The 26,894-nt window shown below is 38.7% G+C and overlaps 2 protein-coding genes across 4 annotated transcripts in view; one reads left to right on the plus strand and one right to left on the minus strand.

Moving 5' to 3' along the window:
- zgc:158766 (uncharacterized protein LOC100009641 homolog) overlaps positions 1 to 12,466 on the plus strand; it is a 58,296-nt gene extending 45,830 nt beyond the window's left edge. The window contains exons 18-26 of one of the 3 annotated variants that reach the window (XM_017695811.2): positions 110 to 199; positions 669 to 893; positions 2,708 to 2,878; positions 4,078 to 4,255; positions 4,633 to 4,749; positions 5,539 to 5,796; positions 8,905 to 9,137; positions 9,364 to 9,426; positions 12,079 to 12,466. In XM_017695811.2, coding sequence (XP_017551300.1) covers positions 110 to 199; positions 669 to 893; positions 2,708 to 2,878; positions 4,078 to 4,255; positions 4,633 to 4,749; positions 5,539 to 5,796; positions 8,905 to 9,137; positions 9,364 to 9,408 — 1,317 coding nt within the window. In that variant the 3' untranslated portion in view covers positions 9,409 to 9,426; positions 12,079 to 12,466. Of the gene's footprint in view, positions 1 to 109; positions 200 to 668; positions 894 to 2,707; positions 2,879 to 4,077; positions 4,256 to 4,632; positions 4,750 to 5,538; positions 5,797 to 8,904; positions 9,138 to 9,363; positions 9,427 to 12,078 lie in introns of those variants that run through there. The other 2 variants (XM_017695813.2, XM_017695812.2) reach the window with 2 other exon arrangements.
- A 706-nt stretch (positions 12,467 to 13,172) lies between these two features.
- Positions 13,173 to 26,198, minus strand: si:ch211-269k10.4 (uncharacterized protein LOC100150242 homolog). The gene is made up of 6 exons (XM_037534192.1): positions 25,961 to 26,198; positions 22,303 to 22,499; positions 20,046 to 20,165; positions 18,097 to 18,153; positions 17,876 to 17,980; positions 13,173 to 13,884 (listed from the first exon to the last, which is right to left on the minus strand). Exons 2-6 carry the CDS (start codon positions 22,477 to 22,479, stop codon positions 13,756 to 13,758), a joined length of 588 nt encoding a protein of 195 aa, XP_037390089.1. The 5' UTR covers positions 22,480 to 22,499; positions 25,961 to 26,198; the 3' UTR covers positions 13,173 to 13,755.
- Positions 26,199 to 26,894: the final 696 nt, after the last annotated feature.

A 26,894-nucleotide genomic window follows, 5' to 3' on the forward strand; every position in this document is an offset into this window, starting at 1 on the left:
ATGAGTTAGTGTAGCCAACCAGTAACAGTAGATTATACTCCACCAATTAGCATCACAAGAATGAAGAAGCCTTAAGGATAAGTACTTTTAAACTGTGTTTAATTCACAGGAGGAGCAGTTTGGCATGTATGCTCTGTACAGCAAAAACAAACCTCGCTCAGATGCTCTGCTGACCAGCCATGGAAACAGCTTCTTCAAGGTGAGACATGTTACTTACATAATAAAATATGTTAGGTACAGTTTGAGGAGGTACAACTGAGCAGGATGCTAAAAATCAGGAGTACTCAGTACATTAAGTTATTAGCCAAGGCCACACAATGTCCACCTACAGTCTATATTTCTGAACTCATAACATTTTTTATAGACTAGTTGGTGATAGAAAACACAGGCCGTGCTCAGAGTGCTACATCAAAGTCCTTTACATGACTGTAATATAAATTGACATAGTGCTGATATCAGGATTTTGGGTGGTTTTCCCAGCTGGATTACTTACTGATGCTGACGTTACAGCTCATGCTGGCTAGTGAGGGTCTGCTGAGTGTTCTGATGTGTGAACCGTGTCTGTAGCTTAAAACGTTCTGAAGTTGTGAAGGCTAGAAGGCAGCTTTGACTGTTGCCTACAATATGCACATGAAAAAGATCTTTCTTTCTGCCCCTGCTTTCACCAGAACAAACAGGTGGAGCTGGAGGATAAGATGGACCTGGCCTCCTACCTGCTGAAGCCCATCCAGAGGATGAGTAAATATGCCCTGCTGCTGAAGGACCTGATAAAGGAGTGCAGTCAGTCTCAGGAGCAGGAGCTCACTGACCTCAGGGCAGCAGAGGAGATGGTCAAGTTCCAGCTTCGCCATGGCAACGACCTGCTGGCCATGGACGCCATCCGTGGATGTGATGTAAGCAGCGTAGCCTAAACCAGCTACTTAGCCTTTAATGCCAGTTCTGAATCCTCAGAAATGAACCCTTGTCTACACAAAAAACGCTCTTCACATTTAAAAATGGCACAGTTTGACGTCTCATTTGTAAAAGATGATCTACTAAAGCTGAAAATTCAGAGACTTCATTTTTGTTTGAGTCACAACTACCACACCTTCAGTGTCCTTTTACTGTTTATCTGATGAAGCAAATCAATGATCAGTGCAATGCGTGCACACACTTGCTCAGAATCTATTAGAGTATATCCAACAGTAAAGGCAACATGCAGCTTTTTTTACACAGTGATGGGAAACACGGTAACTCACAGAAAGCTCCAGTTCCACATGCTGATTCATTTTACTGAACAACATAAATATGCATGTTCACTAGTTAGTCTAGGGAGGATTTTAATCAGTTCAAGTCACTTGATTCATAAATTTGTTTTATGATACACTATATTTCCAAAAGTATTCACTCAAAAAAAAAAGTATTCATCCAAATAATTGAATTCAGGTGTTCGAATCACTTCCATGGCCACAGGTGTATAAAAACAAGGACCTAGGCCTGCAGACAGCTTCTACAAACATTAGTGAAAGAATGGGTCTCTCTCAGGAGCTCAGTGAACTCCAGCTTGGTACTGTGATCGGACGCCACCCTTGCAACAAGTTCAGTCGTGAAATTTCCTCACTACTAAATATTCTACAGTCAACTGTCTGTGGAAGTGAAGTGACAGCAGCTCAGCCACAAAGTGGTAGGCCACGTAAAATGACAGGGCAGTGTCAGCGGATGCTGAAGTGCATAGTGCGCAGAGGTCGCCAACTTTCTGCTGAGTCAATCGCTACAGACCTCCAAACTTCATGTGGCCTTCAGATTAGACCAAGAACAGCGTAGAGAGCTTCATAGAATGGGTTTCCATATCCAAGCAGCTGCATCCAAGCCTTGCATCACCAAGTGCATTGCAAAGCGTTGAATGCAGTGGTGTAAAGCGCCGCCACTGGACTCTAGAGCAGAGGAGACGTGTTCTCTGGAATGATGAATCACGCTTCTCCGTCTGGCAATCCAATGGACAAGTCTGGATTTGGCGGTTGCCAGGAGAACGGTACTTGTCTGACTGCATTGTGCCAAGCGTAAAGTTTGGTGGAGGGGGGATTATGGTGTGGGGTTGTTTTTCAGGAGTTGATCTCGGCCCCTTAGTTCCAATGAAAGGAACTCTTAATGCTTCAGCACCAAGAGATTTTGGACAATTTCATGCTCCCAACTTTGTGGGAACAGTTTGGGGATGGCCCCTTCCTGTTCCAACATGACTGCGCACCAGTGCACAAAGCAGGTCCATTAAGACATGGACGAGCAAGTTTGGTGTGGAAGAACTTGACTGGCCAGCATAGAGTCCTGACCTCAACCCGATAGAACACCTTTGAGATGAATTAGACCGGAGACTGAGAGCCAGGCCTTCTCGTCCAACATCAGCGTCTGACCTCACAAATGCGCTTCTGGAAGAATGATCAAATATTCCCACAAACACACTCCTAAGCCTTGTGGAAAGCCTTCCCAGAAGAGCTGAAGCCGTTATAGCTGCAAAGGGTGGGCTGACATCATATTAAACCGTATGGATTAAGAAATGGACGTCACTCAATGTCATATGCGCGTGAAGGCAGAGGAGCGAATACTTTTGGCAAAATAGTGTATGTGATTATACTGTATCTGTTATGATCTAAAACAAATGAGGAGAAAAAGACAATGTGCTGGTACTGAGGTTATTTATGGTTGTTTCTTTTCCTCCCTCTTTGATGTTTAGGTGAATCTGAAGGAGCAGGGGCAGCTGAGGTGCCAAGATGAGTTCATGGTGTGGTGTGGACGCAAAAAGTATCTGCGACACGTTTTCCTGTTCGAAGACCTCATCCTGTTCAGCAAGACCAAAAAGATTGAGGGAGGATATGACATCTACATCTACAAACAGTCCTTCAAGGTACAGACCACAGGATTTCTACCATCTCAAACATCTTCAAGAAGTAAGATTCACAAAGTCAAAACAGCATGGGACCAAAAAATCCTGTAATGGAACATTATATTTACCTTTTGTTAATGAAAGAGTTTAAAAGGGTGTAGCATGTAAACACTATAGGCAAACAGTGAATTTACATATAGTATACCTGTCAGAACAGGTCTCAGCTGCACAGTGAGAAACACATTCAATAATGAGAGACGAGAAAATTGTCATGTAACATGAATTTTGACCCAAACCCATACAAATGTCATAACTGGGGGGAAAAAATTAAATAGAAGAAATATTTAGAGTACAGGCCCTTTAAATTGGGAAGGTGTACTGTTCACTCCCTAGTCTATGGCAGCATATTCTGGTTTTTCTTTCAAATTCAAATGCAAATTTGACAAAGCCAACAAAAATAATCAGAATCAGAATCAGAAGAAGTTTTATTGCCATTGTCAATGGCAATAAAACTTCTTCTGATTCTGATTCTGAAATAGATAATTGCATTTCCCATATGAGTGTGCTTTATTATTATAACAGAATTCAAATTCAGATGGAAAATGTGTATTTGCATTTTTGCGTATATAATGGTTGGAAAAAGTTAATATGGTAAAGCAAAGTGCTTTTAACATTACTTTTATTCATATATCAGAATAACATTTGCCCATTTGCAATTGCATTTCCTCACCGTCACCTGCCTCACCACCCTGGCTCTGCCAAAATAAAAATGCATTTGCAATCCTGTTTACCATTACATTTTCATTTCAGCACGAGCAGCAGTCACTAATGCTGTAGCACTGCCAAAGTTTAGACTTTTTTCATTACTTCCTCTTAAAACACCCACCAAAAAGTCCTTCCTGAGGTCTCACCCGCTGCGTCTGTTTGTGCCTCGATGACAGTAAAAATGTAATTGCAAACAGAACTGCACATACTGTTTCATGCCATTATTCACAGAAATGCAAATGCAAATACACATTTTGCATTTGAATTGTCTTAAATTATGCACACTCATAGGGGAAATGCAGTTGTATTTTCTTTTTAATTTTAACATTTTAAATTCGCATTTAATTTTGAAAGAATATGCTTCCGTACCAGTCCATAAAGTCGTGTGAATGTGCGTATATGACCGTACATACAGCCTGAAGCAGTTTAGCATGTATTATTTACATGTTCTGCAGACTGCAGAGATCGGGATGACAGAGAACGTTGGCGAGAGCGGCCTGCGCTTTGAGATTTGGTTTCGTCGCAGGAAGTCTCAGGACACTTTCATCCTGCAGGCAAACTCTAGCGAGACCAAAGCAGCCTGGACGGCCATCATCGGCAAAATCCTGTGGAGACAGGCGCTGAGGAACCGAGGTCAGTCTACAGTCACACATTTCTACTGCGAAACTTCATATTTTGATGCGCCCACGTCATGAGAAACTGTATATATTTAAAGAGTTTGATGTACGATGCCAACATGAATAAGGTTTTTCATCTTACCATCCTTAAATGGAAACTAAGCTGCAGAAACGGCCCTCTTTGAATTTATCATGACTGTGATGTCACAACCATGACCATGTTTAGATATATCCATGATACATGATACATATACCATATACAGGAGCAATAGAGGGTGTTTAGGCCTGACGGACTGCTTTTTGAATTAGGCAAAATACATGGCAGCCAATGAGAACAGCGGTCATTTACATATATCATGTATCTTACCTGCACTTTGCTTTTCTGAACATTAGAGTTGCGAATGCAGGAGATGGTTTCCATGGGTATCGGGAACAAACCGTTTATGGACATCAAGCCCAGTGAAGCGGCCATCAGTGACCGAGCCGTCGACTACATCATGAAAGGGACAGGTACTCTGTTTCTCTCACACATAGACATTTAGGTCCAAACCCAGCTTAGAGAGTGAATTCAACATGCGCCATTTAAAGCTATTGAAGTTCACACACACATATAATCACTGTGTTTAAATTTTATTCACCCACAGAAGTTTTTACTGAACTATTTTATTACCATTTAAGATCAAACCTGCATCTGCACTGCATTCTTTTCTGGTTTGTTAATTAGGCCATATTTTCTTTTCTTTCTGTTTTGACTTATAACACGTTATTCTCATGCTAAACGTTATGAGACGGTGTAAGTCTGCACTGCAGAGCTCGAAATGAGCTGCTGATGACTGACCATTTAGCAGACGGAGGATGTTATGAGACCCCTAAAACAGCACAGGCTGGGATAGACAATGTTGATGCCCTAGATAAGTTACAAATTTTAATGTTCAGCTGCCTCCTCCCCCTAGTATTATTATTATTATTATTATTATTATTAGATATGTGTTGTATTTTTCTTACTTTCTTTTTCTCAACCTCTTTTTTCCTCTTTTCTCTTTTAGATTGTATTGGACTGTAATTGTTAACAGAACAATAATCTTTTATTCTGTGTTAACTTGCTGTTTAATTCAGTGTCACTAAGGCAGCCACGTTAACTTATAACACAAAATCGGTTGTAAATACTGGCTGATATTATCAGAAAGGTGATATATCAGTGTGGCTGTAGTTTGCTCATCAAAATAACCTTATCCTCATCTAGCCTCTCTCTCTCACTCTCTCTCTCTATCTCTCTCTCTCTCTCTCTCTCTACCTCAGAGTCTCGTTCACGCTCCTCCGTCCCTGTTTCCCCGTTGGACCACTCCAGCCCATTTAAACGGCCCCACTCCACCATCTCCAACAGCAGCTCTTCCTCCTCCAGCAGCCACTCCTCCTCCTCCTTCCTTAACCTGCACCCATACACCTCCCCATCACACACACTCACGCACACACACCCACACACGCTGCCCGGCTGGCCCTACGACTGCATTGAGGAGGACGAGCTGGAGCAGGATGTGAGCACCCAGCCGTCCATGAGTGAGTTACAGTCAGAATACACTGTTCACAGTTATATTTAAAGACCCTGGTCCTCATTCATTTAGTCATGGCCACTTTATTAGAAACCCCTGTCCACTTTATTAAATAGAAGAAGAAAGGAAGAAAATATTTCAGATTTCCATTTTTGTTGTTTTTCAGTTGTTGACATAATTTGAAAATGCCTAATGCTCTTTATATTATGTTTAAATTTCATTAAGAATGGACCAAACGAAACAACCCAGAATGACTTGGAAAGATGTAAAGGTGTCAAATTTAAATAAATTACATTACATGTTAAATTCCGGTGTGTTTTTTGTAGATGATGGTGAATCGCCAAAAATTATTTTTTATTCTAGAGTTATGCCTAATTTGGCACTCTGGCCCTCAGAGTGTAAGGGATTATTGTGTTTATTATTTATTATTGAGGCTCAGCATTATTAGTCATAAGTAATTAAAGTATAATAATAAAGCATAATTAAAAAACCTAAAGCAAACCAGACACAAAACAGAGATGCAAGGCAGCAAGAGGCAATTTACATTCATTTATCAGTGGTCAGCATCTGACCACAGAGCTGCTTATAGCTGGATATTTTTGGGTAAACTCTCAACCTAACATTGACACTCAGCAACACCACTGCCAGCACCACATACACTGCTAAGGCAGTGTCACTGCTGTGCTGAGAATTCAATCAAATAGAGTGCTCCTGTGGTCAGAAACTGACTAGCGATGAATGCTGCAGCTGATAAACTGTGCAGCAACAGATGGATGTCAGTGTTTAACTGTACACCTACAAGTGGAGCTGTATGTTAGTTGTTTCTAATAAAGAGGCCAGTTAGTAGAAGTACAAGGTAGGTGTTTCTAATAAAGTGGCCAGTTAGTAGAAGTACAAGGTAGGTGTTTCTAATAAAGTGGCCAGTTAGTAGATGTACAAGGTAGGTGTTTCTAATAAAGTGGCCAGTTAGTAGAAGTACAAGGTAGGTGTTTCTAACAAAGTGGCCAGTTAGTAGAAGTACAAGGTAGGTGTTTCTAATAAAGTGGCCAGTTAGTAGAAGTACAAGGTAGGTGTTTCTAATAAAGTGGCCAGTTAGTAGATATACAAGGTAGGTGTTTCTAATAAAGTGGCCAGTTAGTAGAAGTACAAGGTAGGTGTTTCTAATAAAGTGGCCTGTGAGTGGAAGTACAAGGTAGGTGTTTCTAATAAAGTGACCAGTTAGTAGAAGTACAAGGTAGGTGTTTCTAATAAAGTGGCCAGTGAGTTTTTTTGATGAGCGTGCTCATCTTACAAACATTGTCTGAATGGCTGAGAAAAAAAGGGCCTGAGAAAAAGTGTTTGATTTTTTGTGGCTTGTGTATTTTTGATGAGTGAGTAACATCTGATGCTCACTGCAGCGGTATGATAACAGAAACATTTTCCAATATCAAGCATCAAAGCCAGCGCGTGCAGGGCAGAGTGACGGTCTGCAGGCCGAAGCGCAGCCAACACAGGAAGCTCAGCAGGAAATGGGCCTCTGTGGTGTGTTTGCTTCTAAAGAAACCACTACTACAGCTAACGCTCTCTCTGCAGGGGCCACTCTGGCGCTGTGTGGTTAAGCTGGTAAAAACTGATTGAGGCTAATAGTGAACAATGTCAGGAGGAAGACAATAAAAGTAACACCTGACCTCATGGGCGTATGTAGAATGGTTGTGCAACAGCTTGTAGTGGACGCAGCAGTTATCAGTGTCCCGATGCTTCACACGCTACCGGTGCAGGTTTTCTAAGAAATTATATGAAACTACGGGGGGGCAGTGGGGGGAGTGTTATTACCTGTTTTTCACAGCACTCTGTATTGAACGGTGAGTGAACAGTGAGGCTGGACAATATATGAAAGACTGACCCTTAATTGTACCAGGGTCACTGAAATGACATTTTAGTAACGGTTTGTCATTGAGTGTTTAAATATTTAAACATTGTCTTAAGAGTGAACATACTGGTCACATACACTGGAATGGGAATGGTTCTATGTAGTTCAGTATAGATCCATTTCATTCTTAAGTGGTTCTTTACATTATGAAATGGTTCTTGAGATTGATGGAGAATGTGCTGTATGTGCTTCTGTACGGAAGCCTTTTGAAAATGCTTCTATAAAGCACCAAAAATGGTCTTTCTATTGTTACATGTTGTTGTTACCCTTTTTTGGTGCTCTATAGAACCATTTTCAAAACGGTTCTATATAGCTTTGCATATCACTGCTGTCGGAAGGAAACCTCGTATCTCCATTTTTGTCGTTTTTCGGTTTTTGACGTATTTTGAAAATGTCTGTCATTGTATGTAAAAGTCATGATGAATGGACTAAATTACTCAGAAAAAAAAGACTGGTTCCATTAACTTACATTAAAAGTAAAGTATGGGGCTCCCGAGTGGCGCAACCGTCTAAGCGTTGGCCGTGTCATCAGGAGATTGCGAGTTTGATCCCTGGTGATGCTACAGCCGTCCGTAGCCGGGAGTCCAAGAGAGCACAAATGGCCTCGCTCTCTCTGGGTGAGTAGGTTGTATTATTAGAGGTAATTAGAGAAATTGGGTAAAAAATTTTTTAAAATTGAAATGAAAGTATGTTTTTTTCCTTTTACCATTTTACCATGCAAAAAGACAAAAAAAAAAAAGTGTCTCCATTTTTGGCGATTTTTATTTTTCTACGTCATTTCGACACGACTGCTGTGTGAAAATATCATGATGAATGGACCAATAGAAATCTGGAGCACTTGGAGTAGAGCCTCTTTACATTTAGTCATGACTTTAGTCATCAACAAGCACAGGAATAGAGGAGCTACTGTAAAAAAAATGTATATTTGGTTTTGCGAGTTCAGAACTTGCCCCTCATACTACCACCACTCAACATGGTGGTGGTAGTGTGAGGGAAGATTGAGGGAAGGGGAGAACTGTGAGAACTTGGGCCGGAGTTCTGGGCTTCTGTCTGTAGCTAGAAGGCTGGACGATCTCATAGCTGTAGTAGGAACGTAAGGGGATGTGAGGATGTAAATGTGCCACTAAAAAGTAAAATTAAATTGAACTGGAGGACAGTGTGATTCTCAGACCCAGCTCACTACTGTCCTTCTCTGCTTCTCATCAGTCACAGAGAGCTCAGAATCGTCTTCTCAGAGTGTGTCCAGCGATGGAGTGACCACTGTAACCTCGCTGACCGTCCCTCTTCACCCTCCTTTGCACATGGACACCTACTCCAGCGGAGAGCCTTCGTCCTTTCTCTCCTCTTCCGCTCCCTCATCGTCATCGTCCTCCTCATCTTCCGTTCTCTTTCACAAAGAGCAGGAGCTTCCATCCGAGCCCAGCAACTTCATCACTGCGGTTAGTGCACTATTACCACCCCACTCAACACCCACGCGTAGTAAACACTATAGTGCACATTAGTGGATGCTTGTAGTGATTGCTTACTAGGCCTCCTTAGAGGAACTGAAGAGAACACATGCTAACCTACTTTCTCACCTACTAAGAAACAGGCCACCTTCATTTCCATCCATCATCCCTCCTCCAAGGTTCAACCTGAAGTCTTTTTGATATTTTCTTTCACCAGAACAAGCCGTCTCATGTATCTATAGGCCTCTCAACATTGGTCTGAATCAAAGGGTTTAGATCAGTAAGTAAAGAGCATGAAGTGAAGCTTTGTTTGTCCCGATTTCCTCATTCGCAGCTTTAGCGGCAGCACTTTAAATGGGTCTTTATCAAGTTTCTCATTGCACGAGTGCTGTTTTAGGATCAGAGTATCATGTGCAGTTCTGTGCAAATGTCTTACGATACGTGAATCTTTTTTCAGAGCATTTTAAAAACAAAAACATTAGAACAAATAGAGATAAAGAATGCATTGTGATGTATTTGTGTTAGCCTATCCGCTTCAAAAGCTCTTCTCAAAGAAGTCCAGTATTTATAGTTACCATGCACCTACGATTAAATCAGGTGCTTCTAACTTACATACACATAGCAACACGTTCTTACAATGTTACTGCATTTATTTGATGTAGATATAACTTATAGAGAGACTTTAATGCCATAAAACACTCATTTTCTTCGTATACAGATGTTTAAACAAATTTCTCAGCTGCCTGAGACTCCTGCACAGCACATTACAGTAACAGACAGTTATTATATGACTGAGAACGGAGATCAAAACTCTTACTCTGAGACACTTGATAAAGGTGGGCTTTTGTGTCAGACAGCATGTCTGGGCTGCATGTGTCGTCTGTGCACTGTTTATAGCTGTGATGTACTTGTGTACAGTTTGCAAGGGGTTAAAGTTTGTAAGGTCGGTTTTTTGCAAAACTGCTTTCTAAGCAGTGGGTTTACCTGTGCACCACAGTGGGCTTTATCAGATTTCTCATGGCATGAGTGCTGATTTAGGATCAGATATACTGTGAGTATGTGACCGATAAAGGACACAGCTGTTCCTAGATCAGTTCCTCTGGTCAATGTGAGCTTTTTAATAGCTTTAATTTGCATGTGGTGTGTATTTCTGTGGGTCTGCATTGAGGTGCTGGTGCTAAAAGGCTGAGCAGGTTTGTTGGGCCTTTTTCCTGGGTGATTTGGGTGTTTTTTGTCTTCTGCATGCTTTCTTTTCCCCGCTTAATCATCCTCCCCCCTTACCTCAATCTAACGTCCTATTAATATGTTTCATATTTTGCACATATGAGACATAAATGTCTCATATTTACATCCACACTCACTGGCTGTATTATCACAAGAACACTTACCATGTAGGTGCTCTTTGAAGGTTTACAGTTAGAAGCTAAAGTCGGTCTAATACAGGGACAAGCTGCAGCTGTGACATCACTCCTGACTTCATTATGGCTATACATACGTTTGCTTTTTGACCGTAATCAAATAACACTGGAGGAATGGAACAAATTTTAATGGTACAGTCCCTTTAAACATGTACAGTTCATTCATATTTTATTTCTGCTTAGTATATGTTCAGAAAAAAACGGAAATAGGTGAAAAGCAATAGCTAATCGACTACACTAGTAAATAAGACTTTTTTCAGCGGTTCTGCATAGAACCATAAACACTCAGAACCATTTGCAAGCTTCAGTGGCTCTTTAGATTGATGAAGACTGTGCTGTATATGGTTCTATAAAGAACCTCTTTGAAAAAGCTTGTAACAATGAACCATTTTGGTTGCTATAAAGAAGATTCTATATAAAACCATATACTGCATATATATTTTCCATCAACCTGAATAATTAAGTGATACTTTTTTTTTTTTGATCCCACAACCGGGGAAATTCCACCTCCGCATTTAACCCATCCGTGAAGTGAGACACCACAAACACACTAGTGAACACACACACTAGGGGGCAGTGAGCACACTTGCCCGGAGCGGTGGGCAGCCCTATCCACGGCGCCCAGGGAGCAGAGAAACGTTTCACCATGCAGAGAAACGTTTAAGCATGCAAACATTCTTTGAATGTTCATGGTATATATATATATATATATATAGATTCATTGTCTTTACTTTAGAACCCTTGAAGAAACAATTTTTATAGAGTGTATATCGTATGAAGAAAAGCTTGTATCTCCAAAATGGTAAATTTACAGGAGAAGGAAAAAAACCTGCTTTGCTTTTAATGTAAGTCAGTGGAACCAGACCCCACCCCCAAAGCAATTTTGGCTCATTTCTTTTAGTCCACTCATCATGGAATTTACATACAATGTAAAGAACAACAGGTATTTTTAAACGATTCATTTCAACAAACGAAAAACGTCAAAAACGGAGGTACAAGGTTTTCTTCCAACACGTTTATTTTATTAGCAGTTCCGTCAGAGGAGAATGTAAAAGTGGGTTAAGCTGTGAGGGACACAAAACGTTGGATCCCCAAAATGAGTAACTTTGGGCTGCTTGTTTTGGTCCATTCATCTTGAAATTTACACACAATGTAAAGGACAGCAGGCATTTTTAAATAATTCATTTCAAAAACTGAAAAACGACAAAAATGGAGATACGAGCTTTTGTTCTGACGGTGATAGGAAACTTCACACACTACCACTAATTGCTTGACATAAATCTGTACAAAATTATATTATATAATTCTATCTGTATAAAATGATCTTATATCTTACAGCCTAAGACAAAACTCTCATCATTTTTATTTCATTGTGGCATAAGTTCTATATATGTGCAAAGCTCATATAACAAACAATAAATACAAATAAAACTGCTGTTTGTAGCTACTTGCATGCAGTAAGGGTCATATTTTAAAAAAAATTTCTCCTCTTTTTTTTCTTTTTCTCTCCAAAGCTGTGAATCCTGTGACACCATTTTCTGCATGACTCAACACCGCTTGGATTTTGGATCCAAGGAGAAGCACTGGACCAGCGTGGACTGACCCATGGTCATATCAAAGACTGATTATTGTACATATATATAAAACATTTCATGCTGTTTTTAGCAAATGGACTGAATTGCTATGCAGTACGCTGACTGAACAGTGAGTGAATGAATCACTGTATCACTGACGAACATTTTCAAAAGTCATTTTTTTACATTCAGAAAAATGCACAGCAGTTTGGACAAGCAGTCAGTTTACCTACTAAAGCTTTTTATGTAAGCATGATTTGTCTGTACAGCAAAAAGTTCGAGCTTAATGTTTAGGACTGGAACTACTAATAAAATCCTTTTTTTCCCAGCTTTGTGTTACGTTTGATTTTTTCAACAGCAACAGAGGCTTGAGGAACAGTGTCACTTGTAAGTTCCACCTCACAAAACATCTTCATTCTGGTTCTGACCACAGGAAAAACCGCTGCCCAAACAGGCTCTACGAACAGAAAGGACGAGCGTACTTATAGTGAGAAACTAAAAAAAGCAGAAGTTTCAGCTTCTGCATCAAACGCCGCTAGAAACTATCAGTACAGTCACAGACTCTTTATATACAGAGTAGATAACATTCACAACATAAAGGTCTCAGAGAGTCTCACGACTTGCGTGAGTTAAAAAAATCGAAGTATGGTTACAATTCAAGCCCCGCGCAGATATAGCAGTTGCTAAATGTCGTACACATGCATCCGAACTGCGTGTAAAGTTTATGTGGATAATTATAGGTAACAGTATGTCATTTGGGGGAAGGGTAAATGTTAATCTATCCCTTGTGTGGTGTTCAAGTCAGTGGGACCCATGTTTATTGTTTTATTCATTATTATTTCAATCTCAGATTCCTTGGCCTTTGCTCATTTTCTGTGATGGACTGTTCATCCCCCACACATTTACATTACACATGTGGTGTTGGCTGAACCCCCGGGGGAGTAAAAGTGTGGAAGTGCTGTGTCCTTCACTCTGTTCTCCTCCAACATGGCCTGCTTATAGTGTGTGTGTGTGTGTTTGCATATATACACACACACACACACACACACATATATATATATATGTATGTGTGTGTGTGTGTCAGGGTGGACAACTTGGACAGGCTGCTGACTGGCTACAGCTGCTGAAGGTGAACCCTACACTGGGCACTTGTGATATTTTAAACATCTGGTATTTTCACATAAATTGTTATGTTGATTAAAAAAAAACAATGTTCCCACTGAGTAACAAACACATCAACACCACACAAGGGTTCATTTTCAGAGATTGGTCCATGTTTTATAGACACTGTCATTTTGGTGGTGGGAAAATAATGTAAATTCAATTTTTTTCCCTGAACTGGCTCTTTAATATTTCTTGAAATTTGCTTGAAAATTGACCACTCGGATAGGCTCCAGCACCCCCCGCGACCCTGAGGGAGAAGCGGCTTAGAAAATATGTGTGTGTGTGTGTGTGTGTGTGTGTGTGTGCGCTTGAAAATTCTATTTAAATTGCTTGTTCTAGGTTCTATGGATTCTTGGCGAGTCTCCAGGCTGGTAGTATTTGGAGATTCTTCAGGTCATTTCTGTTTGAATAATTTGGTTTTGTCCAGCAGGTCTGAGATTTTTTCTTCTCGGTTTATTCTCGCCGAGTGCTGGAACTAGAGCTGTTTTTCTCGAGGTTGCGTTTCTCAGCATACATGAAGATGATGAGAATAGCGGAGACCACCATGTCCAACAGTGTCACACACAGCACCATGATTTCCACCTGCACAGTAAACACACACACACACACACACAGGCGTGAAATCATGAGCCTCAATGTGGTTATAAATAGTGAAGCTCATTTGAATTAATCTTTGTACTTGATCTAAAGCAGGAGTACTTCAACTTTTAACTCAAGGACCCAAATGAGAGAACTGATACGTTACACCAAGATAGGCTGAGCTTAAACTTGGACTAAATCAAAGGTAAACCTAGTTTAACACTAATCAGGACTACCTTTAAACCCTCATCAGCAGTTTTACAGTAAATATACACACCTAAAAACGATGATTCTTTATTGACTCTTTAGTAAAGACAATGATTCATGGTATCGAACCATGAACACTCTAAGAACCCTATGCATGATTGAATAGTTCTTCAGGTTTACTGTAGATGGTTCTACATAGAACCTTCTTCAAATAGTTCTATATAACACTAAAAATGTTCTTCTACTGATGCAAAGTCAAGCTTGTTATAATAGAAGAATGTATAGACCCATCTGCAGCACATTCTCCGTTAACCTGAATAACCCTGTCAACATGCAAAGAACCCTTTAATCATACAAAGGTTTCTTCGAGTGTTCATTGTTCTATACAGAACCATTTTTTTTGCTAAAGAACCCTTGAAGAACTATCATTTTTGAGCGTGTGGATGTGTAAAGTCCTGCTGCACTATGACTGTAAACAGACTTTTACTTCCAGATGAGGTGATTTCAATGAAATGTACACTGTCATATACACAGTTGTTCATACACAGTATATGTTATGGCACATTTTATATTTTATGTTTTTTTATGGGTGTAATTGGGTATTCAGATGTAGAGACATGTGTTCTGTGACTGTATATGACTGTATATAGGATATACAGTAGTGTGGGAAAGTTTTAGGCATCTAAGCAAATTTTTAAACTATTTACCTCAGCAGTGAGTTTATCACAGTATACATTAAAATAAAGTCATATTCATAATTCAAATAAACATAAAAACAATAAAAAGTAACAAGAATTTCTTGGGTATGTATATATATATATATATATATATATTCATTATTAATTAATATTCTATCAATTTTGTTTATTAAAATATTAACACTTTTCTCAGCAAATAAACACAAACTACACAAATAAATAGATTTTGAAAATGTGTCTTGGGTGCCTAAGACTGCACAGTGAATGAATAGCAAATCAAGGTTTTAATCACAGAATTAGGCTTCAGTCGCAGATTTGTTAATCGATGTTTTAAATAAAAGGGAATTAAAAGAGGTGCAAATAAAATAGAAGCCAAATCTTTGATTAGCTCTCAACTCTGAGCTCAGCTCAGTGTGATTCCACAGCTCTTCAATCCCACACTCTCATAAATGAAGTGTTAGCGAACAACACGTCCATCTGTGTTAACTGTTTTATGCATTTCTGTGTGACGCTTAACACATTTTGTGGTATTATGGAATATTTTAACACATTGCATTAAGTGCTAAATCTGATGCATCTCTTTGAGGACAGAATGTGTTGTTGTTTTTTTTTTTTTTTGCAGTCTCTCAGTTTTCGGCTCATATCAAAGGCAGCATTAACCTCTTCAAGTCCTTGAGACCACCGGTGGTTCCAAAAGGCACTTTGTCATATGCTTTATAACCTTCATATTTCATAAGCTACATTCAGAAGGTGGGTGTCATATGAGAGCTGTAACTGTCTTCTTTCCAGGCAAATAGACGGGTGACATCATTTTAAACCCTTATAATAAAAGAAGCTGAACTCACAACTTTTTTTCTACTGAAAGTCGACCCATTTTTCCACAAATCTGGGCTATAAACTAGAAACAGATGGCGTCTCTTCAGTGATCTGCTCTGTAAACATCATTTTTATACAACAGTACAAAGAGCGTCTAAGATTTCTGGCTTCCAGCATTAAACTGTAAGCATATAGTAATGTGTGTGATCATAAAACACGTTTTCTGTTCATTTGAGCTTTTACAACAAACAAATTAATAAATAAATAAAACAAAAACAAAACGTACATTTATTTCATGCAGTTATAGAATATTTCGGTCGTAAAAGTTCAGATGGACAAACCAAAATATACCCCGGAGGACATGCGTACATTTTCAAAACTTCACCTGCCTTTGTTTTCTTTAGTCTTTTTTCTGTTTGTGTTCTTTTTTTTTTTTCTTCTTTTTTTAAAATGGCACACATTCTTCACTGTGTGGCTGCCCAGCACAAATATGTCTGACCAAAATTGGGTCGTTGAGCTATCGTTTAAAAAACAGACTGACAGAATCAATGAGTGCGTTTACATTCACACCAATAATATGATCCTTATCAGATGAATGAAATGGCCAGGTTAACAGCGGGACTAAACTCTTGGATCAGATTAAGGTAATTATCTGATTTCTTTCTGGATTTTGGCTCTGTAGTCGGGTTTTTCATCGTATGTTTGCTCTTTCTCTGACTTCTTAGTCTGTGCATGAGCGCAAACGGAGGGCAGAGCCGTGCAGCAAGCAGCAGCCGCAGCCGCAAAATGGAAGTGACACTTTAAGAGCGATGCTGAAAAAAAAATGTGACAAGATACAGAAGTTAAATATATAGTTCGTCTTCTAGATGATGTTGATTCATATTTGCCAGTTAAAAGGTGTGTCATGAAGTGGCCGGATTATTCCGTGCATGTAAACACACCCAGGATCTTGTTTTTAGATTAAATTCTTGATCACGATTCTTTAAGAAACGATTCACTGCATCGTGAAATCTGTCCTTTCCCACGATTCAGTTTGGTTTCGTTATCTCGCTCAAAAAACCCCAGATGTATAGTGAGATCCAAAAATCTGAGACTGCTAGTGAAATTTGCATTACTTTCTAATTTCTTAGTTTGTTTCACTACAAATTCTATTATCAGCATAACAATCCGAGTAAAAAGTAGAGTTTTTAAATTTTGAACATGAATTCCAAACTTTCTTAGCTCTGGCTGCTTTTGCCTCTGATGAGCAGATCAAACCCACCCGAGAGTCGTCTGAACAGAAATAAGGCTATTATAATATTACTATAGTCCTATTTGTACAAAGGCCACAACATAGTGTGACAAATTTGCTTGAATTTGAATAGCCACATAGAAATAGTGCTGAATTGTGAATCTTCTTCATTTTACCTTTTTAAAAATATTAAAGTTTTCCAAGCATATTTTAGGGTGGTCTATAACATTAGGAATTTACACTGCAGTATAATACATACTTTATCAATGAAACTGACCACTTTGCTGCCCAGTCTGGAGGCAGTGCCACCAAGGGCAGCTAAGTGCCTCGCCCAAGCGCACAGCCAGGTGTCCACAGTCAGCCCTGGGATTTGAACGCACAACCTTCTGGTTGCTGGCTTCTAATGCTATATTACTGCTGTTAGAACAAAATCTGTAAAATCTCCAAAATAGCAACTTTACAGGAGAAATAAAAACCTACTTTACTTTTCATTTAAGTCTGTGGAACCAGATGTTTTTCCAAGTAATTTTGAACCGATTCTTTTAGTCCATACATCATGAAATTTACAAACAATATATAGGACAGCAGGCATTTTCAAATTATGTCAAAAACTGAAAAACAGCAAAAGTGGAGATATGCGGTTAAATTACTTGTACTTCATTAAATGTTGTAGATTCTAATATTAACCTAAAGATGATGAATCCACTGCAACAGTTTCTGCTGGGATCTGCTTGTTTTGCTAGATCTGCTTGTAATGGATTGTAATAATGTTCAGTGAAGTATGTGCTCAGCATTTGGCCAAAGTAAGGTCTACTGACAATTCACCTGAATCTTTTCATAAAGGCTTGTAATCGAGGTCTGAGGTTTACACGCCTGAACATAAACTACACCAGGACTGGGTTTATAGAGGGATTTTAAGAGGCTACTGTCCAGTAAAAATATCCTGAGGCCCAAAAATGAGAACAGAGTTAAAATCCATTATAATAGATTCAAACACTCCTGAGTCAATGCTGGTGAATCATCAGCTTCACGTCTCATTTACCTGGAAGTGCAGTTTGTCTGGCTGATGTTTGGCTAAATCGACGCACAGCAGTATGGCTCCAGTGGTGGCCACGGCCAGGCACAGTATGTTGGAGTAAAAGCAGACCTGCAGGACGGAGAAACGCTCTATATGGTCATTCTGTTCAAAAAAGAGGCTGTAATGAACACAGTTAGATTAAAGATTATTCAGTATTAACAAATCTACAATATTAAAACGCAAACCTGTAGCAGTCCAGGGTGTTTATGCAGCAGGTTGGACAAAAATCCAGCAACCAAAAACTAGAAAGCAACAAAAAGGCAGAGACGTAATTAGAGCGACACTCAGAAATGGAGGGATCAACACTGTGTACTACACCTTATACAGAACCATGAACACTCAGAACCATCTGCATGATTGAATGGTTCCTTGCATGGTGAAATAGTTCTTCCGACTGACGGAGAATGTGTTCTACATGGAACTTTGAGGAACCCTTTCACCATGCAAGGAACCATTTAAGGATGCAAATGGCTCTTTAGGTGATCATCATTCTTTATAGAACCACTGTCTTTATGAAGAAGGCCTGAAGAACCATTCGCATACTTCAATGTTTCTTTGCGTGGTGAAATGGTTCTTCAGATTGATGGAGAATGTGTTGTATGGTGTTCTGTATAGCTTGACGTCATCACAGTAGCTTTTTTGGTACTATATAGAACCATATACAACACATTCTCCATCGATCTGAAGAAACATTTCATCATGCAAAGAACTCTTTAAGCCATGGGTGTTCATGGTTCTATATAGAACCATTGTCTTGAAGAGCCGTCTTCTTAAGGGTGTTGATTAATGATACTAATATTTTGATATCAAGAAGGACTGAATATACACAGAATATATACTCTATTGTATAGTGTGTACTTGATCGCATCCATCAACTAATTTCAGTGTGATGAGTAAAAATGACAGAACTTGGTCCAAGGTGAAGTGTTGTGTCACTATAGTTTGGATGAATATCTAAGAACGCATATTTGAAAAGCAATTTTCATCATTTTTATGCACAATAAATGTTTATCTTCTTTTATTTTGTTTAAAATGTGACTAGACTCAGTTTAACACCATTTAAAGCTGCACTACGTAAGAGTTTGTGGTTAAAACTAAGAGAAGTTTAATTACTGAGTGAGGAGAATATAAACTGGCTAAATATGGTGTGGGTGCTCTGCTGCGAGTCAGCCTGTAAAGCCTGAAATAATCGTTTAAAAGGCAGAGACGTCGAATCTTTCGCATCACGCCTTTATATTAATGTCATGCGCACAGGCAAAAAGATGGTCCACCTCGATGTTTAGACCTCAAATTATCTCAGAATCAACATTATACTGATGAAGATATGGTGACAGCAGCAGATAATTCACTCACGTCCTCTGAGACGCTCCTTCACCAGGCTTTGAAACACCATCAATGATTACTCAATTTTACTCAATACGGTTTAATCACTTCTAAAAAATGCTTCTGTTTTGTGCTGAAACCTCATAGAAAATAAGCACCAAAGGAAATGTGAAATTTCACTTATGGATGCTAACAGGTTAACTCTCTATTGCACAATGTTGCCTCAGAGCAACAAACTAATTTTCCTCACTTTACAATAACATTATACATATTTACAGACAATGATAGGGTTAACAATAAAGTAAGTCAGTAATTGTACATCAATAAAAGCATGTGCTTGGTCATATTGTGTCTTAGTGAGCACATTTAAACCTCTTTTTTTAACATTTAGCTGCATTTTTTGTTGATGTGAGAATTTACAGGAACATGTTTGTTGCCTAGAAGCAACATTCTGTGATAGTGGAATGGTCACAAGCCATATCTCACCACTTCAGGGGACATGGCTCTATTCCATTTCTTCCCACTGTCGCACAGTGTTACTTCAAGGCAACATACTCCAAATACACACATATTATTACTGTTATTATTTTTTTTATGTTTTTGAATTTAATATAAGGTCAGAAAAAATAAATCAAGGACCATTTTATGCAGAAAAAAGAGTACTGAATTTTTTTTTATTGTTCTCATAATGCGTACAGTAGAGGGTTAAGGGATGGACCATATGATCATGTTGTCAGAAACATTTATTATATCTGTTATATTTAGATGTAACATTGTAAATGCTAAGGCATATATTTTAATATATATTTACCATTATTCCAGTCAGGAGAGGAACCCTAAAGAGGGTGAGGAGAAATTTGTCTATTCCAAACGCCACAGCGAACACCACACCGAGACCGAAACTCAGGATCCCACTGGTGACCTGCACAGACTGACACACAGAGATTCTTCAGAGTTAATTATTGATAATTATAGACTTAAGTATACACATACATACACACCCCACATGGACAAAAGTATATGGACACCCCCCCATAGACAAACACTGGCAGTTGAATGAGTCGTACTAAAGAGCTCAATGACTTTAGACGTGGCTTATAGGATGCCATCTTTGCCAAAAGTAAGGTCACTAAATTTCACTCCTGCTAGATCTGCCCCAGACAATTGTAAGTCCTATTGCTGTAAAATGCAAGTGTGTAGGACCAACAACAGCTCAGCCAAGAATTGGTAGAAGTGATAGAGTTCCAAATTGCCCCTAGAAGCAACACCAGCATAAGAACTGTATTTGACAAGCTTCATGAAATAGGAGATCGCTGTGTGCAATGGCAAGCGTCGGCTGGAGTGGAGTAAACCACACCGCCACTGGACTGTGGAGCAGTCTGTGATTAATTCTGTGAACTGATGAATCACGCTTCTCCATCTGTCAGTCTGATGGATGAGTCTGGGTTTGGCAAATGCCAGGAGAACGTTACCTTCCTGACTGCACTGTGCCAGCTGTAGAGTTTGGTGGAGGAGGGATGATGGGCTGGCTCCACATGCTTTTGACCATATGGAGTGCGTATGTGTGTTAGGCACCTAAGCATCACTTATCTGAGCAGTACAGTAAGTGTTTTTTGCTTGTCAAAGCATCATATATCATCAGAATAGATCCACATAAACATAAATACAGTTAAAAGTATTTAAAAATGTATAAGGCTCTATCAATTGCTGTTTTATAAAATTCCATCAGCAGCTCCTTATATTAAAACCATCATGTCGGATGATAAAGACAATTAGAACTGTGGTTCCTCGAGGAGAGATTTGGAAATGGTTTAATGTCTTAGAACTAACTAATCCGTTTTTATGTCTGCAAAAGATAATAAATATCAGGAGTGAAATTGTGGTATAATCCCAATAATGCATTGGTGTAGTATTACATAATTAAATGCTCATTAAATGCAGAGTGATGACACAATAAGATGTTGCCGCTTCACTTCCTTTTTATTTATTCCTCATTATTAAAAATAGTATTTCCTGTATGAAACTGTATTAGATTTACAAATCCAGTAAAAGTTCATTGTAGTCTTTAATGCAGTGCAGTATACAGGGGGAGGACAAGGTTTGTTTAGTGTAATTAATTTAAATGAACTAAGCCCAGTTATAATTATAGTTGTGACTAACTACAGTTGCCCTTGTTTGTAAAATGCCAATAAACTTGTGCCATGTCAACTTCTAAAGGTTTTAAAGCTACAGTATTGTTTTAACACAGTATAATTAATATAGCATACTATAGTATATAAAAGTATACTTTTGAAAGTTTGATGAAAGTTTAGTGACAATGACACAATAATTGTTTGGCTTTAAATATACAATATTGAGATTTAATATTGCTTCGGTATTAAAGGTTCAGTAAAGGTTCAGTATTAAAGGTTGAGTACAGGGTCAGTATTAAAGGTTCAGTATTAAAGGTTGAGTACAGGGTAAGTATTAAAAGTTCAGTAAACCTTCAGTGTTAAAGGTTCAGTACACGGTCAGTATTAAAGGTTCAGTAAATGTTCAGTATAAAATGTTGAGTACTGGGTCAGTATTAAAGTTTGAGTAAAGGATCAGTATTAAAGGTTCAGTAAAGATTTTGTATTAAAGTTTCGGTAAAGGATCAGTATTAAAGGTTAAGTACAGGGTCAGTAGTAAAGGTTCAGCGAAGGTTTAGCATTAAAGGTTCAGTATTAAAAATTCAGTATACGGTCAGTATTAAAGGTTCAGTAAATTTTCAGTATAAAATGTTGAGTACTGGGTCAGTATTAAAGTTTGAGTAAAGGATCAGTATTAAAGGTTCAGTAAAGATTTTGTATTAAAGTTTCAGTAAAGGTTCAGTATTAAAGGTTAAGTACAGGGTCAGTAGTAAAGGTTCAGCGAAGGTTTAGCATTAAAGGTTCAGTATTAAAAATTCAATATTAAAGGTTCAGTATTAAAAATTTAGTATTAAAGGTTTAGTTAAAGTTCAGTAAATGTTCGGTATTAAAGGTTCAGTTAAAGTTCAGTAAAGATTCAGGAATGGTTCAAATTAAAGCTGCAGTAAGGGGTCTTACGGCCCACGCTGCTGGCTGTCTGTCCAGCAGTCGATGCAGAGGTGGCGGTTTGTCAGGAATCAGCGTGGTGGCTTTGTAGTATTTAATCAACGGGTGACTGTCATCCTCATCAGTCAGACGTCCATGTTTTCTTGTATCCTCCTCAATGATGTCCATGGGAATAGCGGCTCGAGCCATGATGTTACAGCACTGTTAAACTGAGACAACAACATTCAAAATATTTATAATATTCATTAGGAGCGTCAACAAGCAACAGCGCACCGGGAACCATTAATCAGAAGGTGGGAATTCAATGGCTTAGACTTTTTAAAATGAAATGAATTATAATCATGTTTCTTCTAAACGTATAAACAAATAAATGAGTGGATGAATAATTGAATGAATTTAATAGAAAAGGCTTGGTGCTCCGCTTTTATTCTGAAGGATATCAAAATCATCAAATCTGACTGAATTGTGTTGAAATTTGAGGTTTCATAATGTGTTAAATTGTTTCCCAAATAATCATAATTTAATCAAATCAGGCGAGGTCAGAGCTTCATACTGTATATACAGTAATCCTCAAAACACAGCGATAGTTCATACAGTGAGTCCAACACAGCACAGCTTGATGAACTTGATTCAGAGTAGCTGCATGTTGGATGTTCAGGCATAAACGATTAATATTCATTTTTTAAACATCACCATCAACTGTGTCATTACTAATAAAGGGTTTTTATCACAGCTCATGTTAAGCAGCTGGGTGAAGGTTTATCAGGTCATAAACGTTGCGAACATGATTGTGTTTATGGTTGGGAATGTTACAGCAGGACAAATAATCAAATAGCAAGTATTATTTCTAGCATTGTTGACAACGGCTATGAATTCGGTATTAAATAAATACGTAAAAGAAATAGAAATAATTAAAGCACAAAATTACATTTGAAATGTTTGAACCAACAAAAAGAAAACATGAAAAGAATGTGGAAACATAAAAAAATAAGCCTCCATTAAGCAGGTTGTGAGCAGGTTGATAACAGCTGATCATTAGAATTCACTCTCATTTGACGTAATCCTACATAAATGGTGATGGACAGCTACAGTCCAGAGACAAGCGGGACGATCCCAAACAACAAAAGGCGAATCCTGTTCATGAATCTGCAGCAGCACGGAAGAACATCAGGGATGTGACTATTTCAAAGCCTAAGTAGTTGTAACTAATCTAGAGTTGTAAGTTAGAGTTTGGGCCAAAACATCCCACAGCTCAGAAAATTTAAATTGTACTTTAAATTTGATGAATTTCATCGACAGCTAAATAAAAAAGACTAGATTATACAGTCGCATGCAAAGGTATGAACAACTCCGCTTGGACAACCTGCTTTGTTGATTGTCTAAGTGAACCTCCTCCTACATACATGCATTATTCTGCACACGTTAGTGCACAATTTCTATTTGCATTTTTAAATATAAAATGTGCCCTAACTTCATGTTTTATTATGTTAGTAACTGTGCATTAAAGTGTGCCGTAGTGGGTCTCTGTAGAGGACGCTGTTTATACAGCAACAAAACATTTTTATTTGACCAGGGGCGCCAAAACTTTTGCACACACGTGTACAGAGACAGGTGCATCTGGCACACAATTATAGAAACGATTTCAGTTGGTATGTGCTATAATTCTGGAGTAACTGCAGTGCTGTGAAGCTGTGGACGCTGCCCGTCTTCCTGCTGCTCTAATAGGATTCTGCAGAATGACGATGCAGCGCTACGAGTGAATTCATATACATTTACACCATTTAGCAGACGCTCTTATCCAGAGCAACTAACAAGAAGTGCTTTGTCTGTCTAGAGAAAGTATCTTTGCTAGTGACCAACAGGTTAGAGAAAAAGACAGTCCTGAGCTCAGATACTGCTAGAAACAAAGAGTCACTGTAGATACTGAGAACACAGAACAGTGCAATACAATACAATACAATTAATATACATTGTGTGTGTGTGTGTGTGTGTGTGTGTGTATGTATTTTTCATGATGAATGGAACAAAAGAAATGACCCAAAATGACCCAAAAAAACCCATATAGTAGGTTTTAACCTTCTACTGTAAATATATATATTATATATATATATATATATATATATATATATATATATATATATATATATATATATATAGAGAGAGAGAGAGAGAGAGAGAGAGAGAGAGAGAGGGAGAGAGAGAGAGAGAGGGAGAGAGAGAATGCATATATGTATTTTTATATATATCAGTGCTATCAGAACAAAACTGCATCTCCAAAATGGTAACTTTACAGGAAAATTAAATGACATACTTTCCTTTTAATGGAAGTCAATGGAACCAGAATGATTTCCAAGTCATTTTGGGTCATTTCTTTTGGTCCGTTCATCATGAAATTTACACACAGTGTAAAGAGTAACAGGTATTTTCAAATTATGTCAAAAACTGAAAAACGGCAAAAATGGAGATATGAGGTTTTGTTTTGCAATATAAACATACACACATATATATATATATGTATGTGTGTGTGTGTGTGTGTGTGTGTGTGTGTGTGTGTGTATACACAGTACTGCTTTTTTTTCTTTTCAGTACAAACATTACATAGAATATATTAGAATAGTAGAAAGTATAAATACAGTAAAACGTGAGCTGACTGCATCGTTCTCAGCAAAGTTCTTCTCTCTCTCTCTCTCTCTCTGCTGCTGTCATGTCAAAACCTTGTATTTCCAATATGATGACTTTACAGGAGAAGGAAAAACATACTTTACTTTTAATGTAAGTCAATGGAACCAGACGTTTTTCCAAGTCATTTTGGGCCGTTTCTGTTGGTCTGTTCCTTAAGAAATATACACACAGTGTAAAAAAAAAAGGACAACAGATTTTTTCAAACTATGTTGAAAACTGAAAATTGACAAAATGGAGATACAAGGTTTTGCTCTCACAACAGCGATAAATACTGTATATTTACTTTACAGGACAAGGAAAAACATTAACCTTCAATGGAAGTTAATGCAGAAATCATTTTTTCTAAGTAATTTTTGACCATTTCTGTCAATCTTGTCGATTTTGGCAGAACATACAGGGCAACTTACTTCATCAGATTAGGTCAAAAAATGGAAAATGACAAAAACAGAGATGTGAGGTTTTGTCCCGATAGCAATATGTAGGGCAGAAGAGCACAGCTTCCATCAGCAGCACCTGCTTTCATTTAATGAAGGACTGGTTAAGTAGGCATTGCACTTCCTTCAGGAGATTAAGAGATGGGTCCGCAAAACAAAATCACACTGATCTGTTTATTTATTTGCATTTATTCCTACAAATAAAGACTTATTGTCCAGATAAACAGCTGTAAAGGTCAATTTCTCCGATGGCTTTCACTCAGCACTGTATGGGCCCTAATAGAGGAAGATCTTTGATAATGAAAGTCCTTCATTTCTGTAGCTTCATTTCAATCCAGGTACCAGTTATCAAGTCATAATTAAAGAATTTCTCCAGTTATTGAACAGATGATATGAATTTCATCTTATTCACCACAGTTATTTCCATACAGGCTGAGTTTTAGTCACGCGTTGATTTACGTTAGTTCTCTAATCATAAGCTGATCTTCCTTATCAACTCACAGTTAAAGTTATTTCAAAATATACTTTCATCACGATCTGAGCAGTCGACTCACCACAGTCAGCTTCCTGTGTGGCGTCCTGAGAGAAACTCACATCTGCGCAACTCGCACTGCACAAAAGTTTTAGTCCAGCTGACCAAGAGTGGCAAAAAGGAACTAAAAGATCCGAGACGAACGAAAAAAACAGGCAATACTTGAGCTTGTCTAAAGAGCATTAATAGCCACTGAGCTATTTAGTCTTCAGCCGGTGAAGCAGCTGTGAAGCTCAATAAACTATACCAGCCTGTGAGTCAATAAGCTCCGCCCTTTTCTGAGCCATCTACAGCTCTGCCAGTGCTCAGTTTGGGCCATGTACACTGCGTAGCTCCGCCCACTCAGCTAGACATTAAAACTTGTGGGACTGTGAACATTTTTATCCAAGTCTGTGAAGCCCCGTCCACAGAGCTCCGCCCATTTTATACACATAAAACTAGCCCATGAGAGGCTACGCAGCTCCGCCCACTCATTTAGCTATTAAACAATGCAGTGAGGCTACGCAGCTCCGCCCACTCATTTAGCTATTAAACAATGCAGTGAGGCTACGCAGCTCCGCCCACTCATTTAGCTATTAAACAATGCAGTGAGGCTACGCAGCTCCGCCCACTCATTTAGCTATTAAACAATGCAGTGAGGCTACGCAGCTCCGCCCACTCATTTAGCTATTAAACAATGCAGTGAGGCTACGCAGCTCCGCCCACTCATTTAGCTAATAAACAATGCAGTGAGGCTACGCAGCTCCGCCCACTCATTTAGCTAATAAACAATGCAGTGAGGCTACGCAGCTCCACCCACTCATTTAGCTAATAAACAATGCAGTGAGGCTACGCAGCTCCGCCCACTCGTTTAGCTATTAAACAATGCAGTGAGGCTACGCAGCTCCACCCACTCATTTAGCTATTAAACAATGCAGTGAGGCTACGCAGCTCCACCCACTCATTTAGATAATAAA

Source organism: Pygocentrus nattereri, chromosome 24 (assembly GCF_015220715.1).
Source record: "Pygocentrus nattereri isolate fPygNat1 chromosome 24, fPygNat1.pri, whole genome shotgun sequence".
In the NCBI taxonomy this organism is placed as follows: domain Eukaryota; kingdom Metazoa; phylum Chordata; class Actinopteri; order Characiformes; family Serrasalmidae; genus Pygocentrus; species Pygocentrus nattereri.

Excerpts from the sequence above, each read along its gene's own strand:
- si:ch211-269k10.4 (XM_037534192.1), bottom strand. The coding sequence starts at position 22,479 with ATGGCTCGAGCCGCTATTCCCATGGACATCATTGAGGAGGATACAAGA. Across the intron at positions 18,154-20,045 it reads CTCTCCTGACTGGAATAATG|TTTTTGGTTGCTGGATTTTT; the intron begins GTAAATATATAT and ends GTTGCTTTCTAG. Across the intron at positions 13,885-17,875 it reads CAGACAAACTGCACTTCCAG|GTGGAAATCATGGTGCTGTG; the intron begins GTAAATGAGACG and ends TTTACTGTGCAG.